Source organism: Haliotis rubra, unplaced genomic scaffold (genome assembly GCF_003918875.1).
Source record: "Haliotis rubra isolate DU_JTF1 unplaced genomic scaffold, ASM391887v1 Scf43, whole genome shotgun sequence".
Classification (NCBI taxonomy): Eukaryota; Metazoa; Mollusca; class Gastropoda; order Lepetellida; family Haliotidae; genus Haliotis; species Haliotis rubra.
Genome location: NW_025767113.1, coordinates 521,221 through 531,799, shown reverse-complemented (window position 1 = coordinate 531,799; position 10,579 = coordinate 521,221). Strand labels below are relative to the sequence as shown.

Sequence of the window (10,579 nt, the reverse complement as noted above, 5' to 3'; positions counted from 1 at the left end):
AACCATATGAACACGAATAATGTAGTGCGATCTTCGGATCGAAGGGAGGTAACTGCTTCATCTGCCAGTTGAGAAGAGGAAAGCACGATGTGGTGTTCAACTCAAGCGTTACGCAGATTAGGAACGTATTCACAATCACGGTATGGTGATGATGGAACTGCGAATGCATGTTCCTAATATTGAAATAACGGCCTATTTGATAATTTTAAGCTGACTGAACGTGAGATGCTTGGTTGTCATCGAGTGTGGTATTAGTCGTACCCCACATAGCAAAACAGGTGACCTGTCAGCTGACCTGGAGATATGTCGGTCATTCTTATCTTGTCTTAGTTCCCGTTCTTCTCCAACTAGCAGATCAAAAATAATAAAACTTTCCTTTTCAAGTTTGTAGCAACAAAATATTCCAGATGTGATTATCATTAAGTGAGTTATAACACAATACATCTATTAAAGAGAGAAAATTAGCATGTTCTCATACTTCTTTGAGAGGCATTTAGAAGTTGTAAAGATGAAGGAAAACCAAGTTCTATGGATAGTCAACTTCTTTATTGCAATGAATGCGACGTTTCGGTGTGGATACTAACACCGTTATCAAGCATGTGATGAAGTGTTACATTCTTTGCTCTAAGGAAGCTGACTATCCATAGAACTTGGTTTTCCTTCATGTTCCCTGTGCCTATGTGCAGGAACATCTACATCAGAATTTATTGTTAAAAATGATAATTTGGGAAGCAATTGCAGTGTAGAATTTTATAAATTGTATGTGTATTCAGTAGTTAAAGGCTTTAAAAATATCGGTTGACCCAAAGTTGATGTCCTAAAATAACCGAAATATAGCTCGATGACAGGTGCCATCTTGTTTTTGACCCAAATGTTCATTTCGTTGAATGGCCATTGGATTGGACTATGCATTGAGTCAGCAGTCCAGCCAAAAATGACTGCAGTATGCGAGCCTAAACTACTGGCGGAAATAGAAAAAAACTTTTTTCGCGTTGATATCTACAATCTATGTAGTTAGCATGTGTAAGTGTGAAATAGCTGTTAAAGAACAAATAAACTTTGTTTTTTTGTACTCTTTTAACTATTACATATGAAAGATTTGTGGTTAGACTTATGCGGAACACCAAATTCATTCTTAAAAAACTTGTGGTTAATTAATACCAAGCGATTAAAATTTTTTTTGTTTTTTAAAAATATTTTTATTCATTTCAAATAGGTATACAGAGACAGGGAGTACACAACTTCATGTTAGGGCTGGATACTTATTGGCAACAAAGAGTTACAAATTTTCAAAGTAAGAAAATGTAGTTACAAGTATACAAAGTCAGGGAGTGCACCACTCCAGCAACAGACTCCATGGGTTACAGGCATGTTCTAGCTAGTTATACATCAGCAATAAAGTTACTAATTTCGAAGTATGAAAACATAGGTACACAACGTCAGGGTGTGCACCACTACAGCGAAAGACTGCATGAGTTACAGGCATGTTCTAACTAGTTATACATCAGCAACAAAGGTTAACTACTTTCGAAGTATGAAAACATAGGTACACAAAGTCAGGGAGTGCATCACTCCAGCAACAGACTCTCTGGGTTACGGGCATGTAAGAGCTGGTTATACATCAGCAATAAAGTTACTAATTTCGAAGTATGAAAACATAGGTACACAAAGTCAGGGAGTGCATCACTCCAGCAACAGACTCTCTGGGTTACGGGCATGTAAGAGCTGGTTATACATCAGCAATAAAGTTACTAATTTCGAAGTATGAAAACATAGGTACACAAAGTCAGGGAGTGCATCACTCCAGCAACAGACTCTCTGGGTTACGGGCATGTAAGAGCTGGTTATACATCAGCAATAAAGTTACTAATTTCGGCATGAAAACATAGGTACACAAAAGTCAGGGAGTGCATCACTCAGCAACAGACTCTCTGGGTTCACGGGCATGTAGAGCTGGTTATACATCAGCAATAAAGTTACTAATTTGAAGTATGAAAACATAGGTACACAAAGTCAGGGGAGTGCATCACTCCAGCAACAGACTCTCTGGGTTACGGGCATGTAAGAGCTGGTTATACATCAGCAATAAAGTTACTAATTTGAGTATGAAAACATAGGTACACAAAGTCAGGGAGTGCATCACTCCAGCAACAGACTCTCTGGGTTACGGGCATGTAAGAGCTGGTTATACATCAGCAATAAAGTTACTAATTTCGAAGTATGAAAACATAGGTACACAAAGTCAGGGAGTGCATCACTCCAGCAACAGACTCTCTGGAGTTCACGGGCATGTAAGAGCTGGTTATACATCAGCAATAAAGTTACTAATTTCGAAGTATGAAAACATAGGTACACAAAGTCAGGGAGTGCATCACTCCAGCAACAGACTCTCTGGGTTACGGGCATGTAAGAGCTGGTTATACATCAGCAATAAAGTTACTAATTTGAAGAAGTGAAAACATAGGTACACAAAAGTCAGGGAGTGCATCACTCCAGCAACAGACTCTCTGGGTTACGGGCATGTAAGAGCTGGTTATACATCAGCAATAAAGTTACTAATTTCGAAGTATGAAAACATAGGTACACAAAGTCAGGGAGTGCATCACTCCAGCAACAGACTCTCTGGGTTACGGGCATGTAAGAGCTGGTTATACATCAGCAATAAAGTTACTAATTTCGAAGTATGAAAACATAGGTACACAAAGTCAGGGAGTGCATCACTCCAGCAACAGACTCTCTGGGTTACGGGCATGTAAGAGCTGGTTATACATCAGCAATAAAAGTTACTAATTTCGAAGTATGAAAACATAGGTACACAAAGTCAGGGAGTGCATCACTCCAACAACAGACACTCTGGGTTACGGGCATGTAAGAGCTGGTTATACATCAGCAATAAAGTTACTAATTTCGAAGTATGAAAACATAGGTACACAAAGTCAGGGAGTGCATCACTCCAGCAACAGACTCTCTGGGTTACGGGCATGTAAGAGCTGGTTATACATCAGCAATAAAGTTACTAATTTCGAAGTATGAAAACATAGGTACACAAAGTCAGGGAGTGCATCACTCCAGCAACAGACACTCTGGGTTACGGGCATGTAAGAGCTGGTTATACATCAGCAACAAATATTTCAAATTTTCAAAGTGTCATAATATAGGTATACAAAATCAGGGAGTACACTACTCCAGTTGCAAACTCCATAGGTAAGGCACTTGGAGCTGGTTATACATTGGCAACAAGTTACAAATTTTCAGAGTGTGAAAGTATAGGTACATAAGTCGGGGAGTACATGACTGCAGCGACAAGCTCATGGGTTACCTGCATGTTGAGTAATTAATATTCTTGTCATTGTTCTTCATCTTCTTCTTCTTATTATTATTATTAATCTTATTATAGGATATTTATATGATGTTAAAACCTGGTTATCGCTGACAAAAGAGTTATTAGTTTCAAAGTGTGAAAGGATGGGTATAGAAAGACAAAGTGCAAACCTCCAGCAGTAAACTCATGGGTCGTAGGCATGTTGGAGCTGATTATTTATTGGCCCAGAGACTTGCCGATTTTCAAAGTTCGAAATAAAGCTATGAGGCCATTTTTTTGTGAAATTTGTTAAGCCTGTTGTTTTTCTTAGGTATGTATTTTTCGACAAATACAATATTCTGTATTATTTTCAGAAATCCTGACATTTGCAGCCGTCTGTTGTTATCCCACGCAAAGCGTTTTGTGGGGGGTATTAAAATGGACTCCGTCCGTGCGTCCGTCCGTCCGTGCACATTTGTCTTTTCCGGAGCAGAACTCTAGAACCCTTCAATGTTTCTTCACCAAACTTGGCACATAGATAGATCTGGTGGTGAACTGGTGCCTTTTGGTAGTTTGGGATTTCTGAATAAAATATTTTTGGCGTTTCCATGGCAACAAGTTTGACTTAGACTGAGATTGGTGGTTGTGCTCTTTTCCGGAGCATAACTCTAGAACCGTTCACTATTTCATCACCAAACTTGGCACATAGATAGATCTGGTGGTGTACTGGTGCCTTTTGGTAGTTTTGGAATTCTGAATAAAATATTTTTGGCGTTTCCATGGCAACAAGTTCGACTTTGACTGAAATTGGTTATAGTGCTCTTTTCCGCGGAGCATAACTCTAAAACCTTTCAATACTCTCCTTCCACTTTTCTATATACACACCTAAATATTTGACATAATCATAACTCGTAGACATAATCATGAAGAGTATTTTGCCATTGCGGGGGATATTGATGACTTTGTCTTCTTGTTTATACTTGAGATATATATGAATCGTTTCCCAGCGAGAATAATGTTGTTAATAAAATCATAGCCAGTGTTAAGTCCCAACAGGATTTTGAAATCTGAGAGTACAATGTCAATGCGAAAAGTGTTTTTAATAAAAATCCTTAGTTCACTCCAGAACATCTGTACATGTTCACACGATACAAACACATGGATAATATCCTCTGGTTCTGATTTGGAAAATGTACAAACATTTTTGTCAATCAATTTCATCTTTAACAATTCTTTTTTTAGTATATGTAATCTTGTGGATGAATCTAAATTGAAAATCCAATAATTTAACATCCCGAGTACACTTTCTATAGTTTGTAAAAACAATACTCCAAGGCAATGTAATCTGAGTCATACTTTCCCACTTGTTACACACCTCAGGTAGCTGACTTGTTTTAATCAATTTGTCATAGAACCTTCTACAACCTTTTGAAGGTATAATAAGTTCATACACTATGTCATTAATACCCAGATTTTGAGTCTCATTAATAGAATTATTGACAGTATGTCTCCATGAGACAGGGATATGTTTCAAAAGTTTATTGTAGTCTAGAAATGTTCCTCTAACTGGATATCTGTTCTTGAACTCATTAAAAGAGAGTAGACCGACAGATTTACAGAGGTCTTTAACTTCAGTGATTCCATAATCAAACCAACTTTTAAGAAAAAAGGATGAATCAACAAACTGGTGATTAAACCAGAGGGGCTCAGAGAGTATTTTAGACAGATCATTCTCATCAGTTATGAATAGGATTCTGTATCTCTTCCATGATAGAAGAACATCTTTCCAACATGGGTTGTCCACAGTGCAGAACCGATCAATGTTTGAGCCCATCTGAGCAAGTTGACGAATAGGAACATTGCAAGGGTTATTAGCGTCATTGTTAAAATACCTCTTAATAGTGGCTAGTTTCAATGCAGCAATAAAGGATTTTAAATCAATCATCCTAATTCCTCCTTCCCCGTAATCCTTTTTCATAGTCATCCTCTTTATCTTATCAGGTTTACCACTCCAGATAAAAGTGAAAAACATTTTCTTGATATCATCCACGAAACATTTAGGAGGATTAGGGAGAGATGTGAAAATGTGTACTAAAGTAGATACAGCCAATGTTTTAATTACAGTTGTCTTCCCAATAATAGTGAACTTCCTTTTGCGCCAATTCCCAAGAATGTTTGATATAACTTTTAGCCTTTTCCTGGTGTTGATAACCCACAGGTCATTCAAATCAGCATTTAAAACAATACCCAAAATCTCAAAGTTCCTTAAGTGCCAGTCCAGGCCATATTCACTACATATTATATCTTTACTGTTAGCCATAGCTCCAATCCACAGGGCTTTTGTCTTGTCTATATTTATTTTTAATCCTGACATGCGATAAAAGAGAGAAAGAGTATCCATAGCAGCCTTTAGGCTGACATCGGAGCCCTCCAGAAAGAGCTGGGTGTTGTCAGCATATTGACCTAGTTTATATTCCTTGCTATTGAAGATAATACCCTTAATACTTACATTTGCACGAATCATGATACCTAGGATCTCTGCTACAAACAAAAATAGATATGGCGAGACGGGTTCCCCCTGCCTACAGCCTACAGCCTCTATTATTAGGAAAGAATTCGGATAGAATTCGGATAGATGTCCATTTTGGATAATGCAGGAGGTAGCATTTTTCGTTAGTATAGATAAATGAATAAAAACAAAATGCAAATATTAAAATTAAAACAGATTAAAGTTATAGGAACAATGTCAGGCTATTACTTTGTTCAAGGAATGTATCCATCAATATCCACAAAAACGAGTGATATGCCATTCATCTGCAGCTGTTCCAAGTGATGTGTCTGTCTTTTAACAGTTTAATATCCGAAAAAGTGATAAATCTTTTCAGGTATTTCACATTGGTGTATAGTCTCATTGGTCACCCAAGATAGCACACCTGGCAACTAATTGCATAATGTCCGCCTTTCTTTAAAAACAGTAATTTTATTAGCCAATAATGGGCAATCAATCAATGTAATGCCGGTTAATCCTTTGGAAGAAGGACGTTGTTTTTACGCAGACACCGACACGACAGAGTGTATTCAGTAAAGATTAGTAAATCTACATACATAAACACCAAATCCGCTGTGTAAGATAAAAGTAATTAATCAATCAGCGTGTTATCGGTTAATCCTTTGATCGATGTTTGTAATGTTGAATATTTACTCCAGACACAAGAAATGCCAAATGGGAACCTTTGTCGGGTAATCTAAGTGTTACCACTAATTATGCCTGTTATAAATTCATTAACTGACCATCAAGTGAATGATGACAAATAACATGTGTAGGTTTATACACCTAACACGGGTTACAAGGGAGTATTAATTGCTGTATTGCATGTGAAAACTTATGGGCCGACACTGTTTTGAGAATACAAACAGATTTTTACATGACATGATTAAATATCGAGGTAAAAAAACACAGAAATAGGATCAATTTGGATCAGTCATTATACAAATAAGGCCTAACGACACCAAGCGATTTTGACAAAATCGTCGAAGAAAACAAGTTGTAACTCGGAAACTAGGCAAAGCAGGAGGCAAAATTAAATGACAGTAGATTGTGAGAACATATAGCTTTCATTTTCCACAACAGTTGTCACGATTTCAGGTTTATACAAACCTGTAAACAAGATAATTTACCCCCTGAAATGTAGATGAAATCTGCATCGGCCCTCATATCTATTCCTCATATGATGTCACAGAGACTCCCCGCTCTGATTGGTTGAAATTTCGTTCGCGGGTGAGAATTGTGCACTGTTGTCAAAAAGGTCAATTTAAGTTAATTAAAGACCGAAGTGAGTAGTTTTAATGATGGGGTTTCATTTATACCGATGCCAGTTAGTGATTTATGTATTTGTACCCCCCTAGAGTATATGTGATCTTTAAACTAAGTTCGGCCTAACTACAGTCTCAGTGGTAGGGAGATAGGAAACATATAAAGAGGACTCTACTGAAGGACTCTACTGAGGAGAGATTAGTGCAGAAATGAGCAATGCAGTTTTTTTCTTAGTCCAAAGCGACTTATTTGGAACAGGACATGGCTTTATGCAAATTTGTGTGCGATTATATTATATTACAAAGGACAATTTTTTAAATGTCCACTTGGAAATTAAACTTAGCTTCATTATAAATGATAGTTGACGTAAAACATAATAACTTTAATACTGCAACTATGAAGGATGTAGCTGCCATGGAGTCTCACTATCACTATAAAAAGAAACAGGTAGGAGGGGTCGTCTCAAAAGCAAATCCATGACGGGTGTCGGCGGTTGGGGTCGGGCTTGGGGATAGAGATATAAGCTGAGATACGATAATCCTTTGGGGGAATTAAACTGGGAAGCAAACGGCATGTCATAACAATTTACAAATAATATCCAGTCCTGTCGATCTGCAGGTAGTCATGACACCTATATATTTTGAGACATTTAATACGATGGCTGATTTAAGCTTTTCCATGGGTATCATACCCTTTTATGTATTTCAGCATATACTTTATGATCAATAGATGAAACATATTCAACACATATGATAAAGCATAAAATATCTTTGAGATGACCCCTTGTGCATGTAGGCAGGACGTGCATTTCATGACAGGTGAGTCGACGGTCCGTCGTCATACCTGGCTTAGCGACCTAATTGCCATCTATAGTCCCCGATCTATTGTTCTGAACAGCTATTCGTATTTTGTCTAAGTTTTGCCCAATTTTATGAGTAAACATGCTTTTCTGGATATACTATTACGCATCCCACCGAATGCCCAGTTAGGCCGATGTGTGTTATTTCGATATGTGCTATTTGTAAATTTGTCAATTATAGGGATACAGAGTAACAGCCTAAAAACAGTTTTTTTCTATTTCCGACTGTACTTTAGTTCGACAATGATGTAAACTGGACTTACATAGCCAGCTAGCTCACTTTACTTGAGAAGATGAACCTTTGAAGTTGTCTAAACATGTCACCTGAACATATTGTAACAGCTAACAGCAGGGATAATGTAAACATTTAATTAGACCTGGAAGTACAAACTATTTTGTTGCATCATAGTCATTGCATGGACTTTAGGAAAACACAATATTTCATGTATATTTGAAAGATCTTCAAAGAAAACTGGATCGAAAATGCCCAAGAGAGAATTTTGTTTACAACTCTGCTAGATCTTACATTTGAAGCGTTATGTTTTGCTTTGGTACCAAATTCAGGTCAGCAATGTCAAATGTCAAATGAGCACAATGGTGTAAGATTTTGGTACTCCTGCTAATTAGAAACTACTTAACATACTGTTAGTTGTCAATAATGTTTATTACTGAAACATGGAAGTGTTATGTACAGTACCTAATACAGCACCACATTATTTCTTTGTGTCGCTGTGAATTTCAGATGGAGCATGCAGTTTCAAAAAAGTTTTGAATTGAAAATGTGCAGTTACAATGTCCAGTTGATTCAACACACAAGAAAACTTTAACACAAAACAGTAATATGTCTTTGTTAAAATGATAAGCACTTTTCACAAATGTTACTCACCTATGAACAATACTGGTTCAATTCAATCCCTGTTTACATCAACATACTGTTTGTGAGTGTTTAAAAATCTAAAATTCTAAAACTCAACACTTAGGGGTATGTCACACCTCAAAAATAAAATTGAGTCGTAACATACCAAATGGAAATAAAGGGAGGAGTATTTCACAGGTTGCATGGTTATATTACTTTCACAGAGACAGAACATTTAGCAGGATTTTTTAGCTTTTATGGTCTGCACTGGCTTATAATCTTCAGTCAGTCAGCTGTATTGTTCGATACGGACCAGAAACGTTGTGATAGCAATGCTGTTTAATGGCTAGCTTTTAAACAAATCGTAACTCAAACGTTGCGGAGATCATTCGGACAACCAACACTATTCGATGTGTAGAACTGAAACAATATTTTGACAGGTTTGGTTCACGCGTGTAAACAATATCTGACTCGTATTCTGAGAAAGTTGTGGGTATGTTTCACTTATTGATTTGACTTTTTATGCATATATATATATATATATATATATATAAGAATTATTCATGCATAAATTATGCAGATACACAACTTATCTGGAAGCTTTGTTTGGTGAAGCTTTACATTATTTGTAAGGAATGACCAGTTGCATGAGATGTACCCTTGCTCTAGGGGTATCCATTTAACTGCTTGGTGGAGAACTGGTGCCTTTCGGTAGTATTGGATTTCTGAAGAAATAATTTTTGCGTTTCCATGGCAACAACTTTGACTTTGAATGATATTGGCTGTAGTGCTCTTTTCCGGTGCAGGACTGTACAACTGTTCAATGTTTCCCCACCAAACTTGGCACATAGACAGGTTTGGTGGTGAACTGGACCCTTTTGGTAGTTTTAGATTTCTACTTTTTGTGTTTCCAATACTTACCATGGCAATAATTTTTACTATGACTGAACGTAAAACCTTTCAATACTCCCCTTCCAGTTTGTGGATATTCAAGAACCTAATGACATAAATCAACAGCACTACTCTATTTCCAGTATCCAGTAGTTCAGTAGTATCCAGTAGTCGTAACTATTTGACATATTCATGAAGAGTAAGTTACCATTGCAGGGGATATTGATGACTTTGTCTTCTTCTTCTTATGTTTTTGGGGGTGGTGGGGTAGCCTAGTGGTTATGTTGGCTCGTCCACCCATTCGATTCCCCACATAGTGTTAGGGTGTCCCCATCAGGATATTGCTGGAATATTGCTAAAAGCAGCGTAAAACTAAACTCAGTCTTATGTTTTCATACCCATAATAGTCAGGGCAGGAATTGGTCTTCAGCAATTCATGCTTGTAGTAGCGACAAGGTGGCCAGGCACGCTGACTTGGTTGATAAACATCATCATATCCCAACTGCATCGATCAATGCTCATGCGGTTGATCACTGGATTGTTTCTGTGGTTCAGCGTTAAACATCAAACACGACAAACATCTTCATTTGTTCTCCACAGGTTGAAGGGCCTCCAGCAGGCAGCCAGTCACAGCCATGTCCAGCAACACGGTGGGTTCAGGTATTTCAGTGTATTATTGGGCTGGGTATTGTTGAGGTATTTCAGTGTATTGTTGGTTTGGGTATTGTTGAGGTATTTCTGTGTATTGTTTGTCTGGGTATTGTTGAGGTATTTCAGCATATTGTTAGGCTGGGTATTGTGGTGGTATTCCAGTGAATTGTTGGTTAAGGTATTCTTGAGGTATTTCAGTGTATTGTT

The 10,579-nt window shown here is 37.5% G+C and overlaps 1 protein-coding gene across 1 annotated transcript in view; it reads left to right on the top strand.

Annotated features, from left to right (window-relative positions):
• The first annotated feature begins 24 nt into the window (after nt 1-24).
• The window catches only part of LOC124288959 (hydroxyacid-oxoacid transhydrogenase, mitochondrial-like), an 89,605-nt gene continuing 79,050 nt past the window's right edge, over nt 25-10,579 (top strand). Inside the window, exon 1 of the mRNA XM_046725550.1 lies at nt 25-140. Coding sequence (XP_046581506.1) covers nt 88-140 — 53 coding nt within the window. The 5' untranslated portion in view covers nt 25-87. The remainder of the gene's footprint in view (nt 141-10,579) is intronic.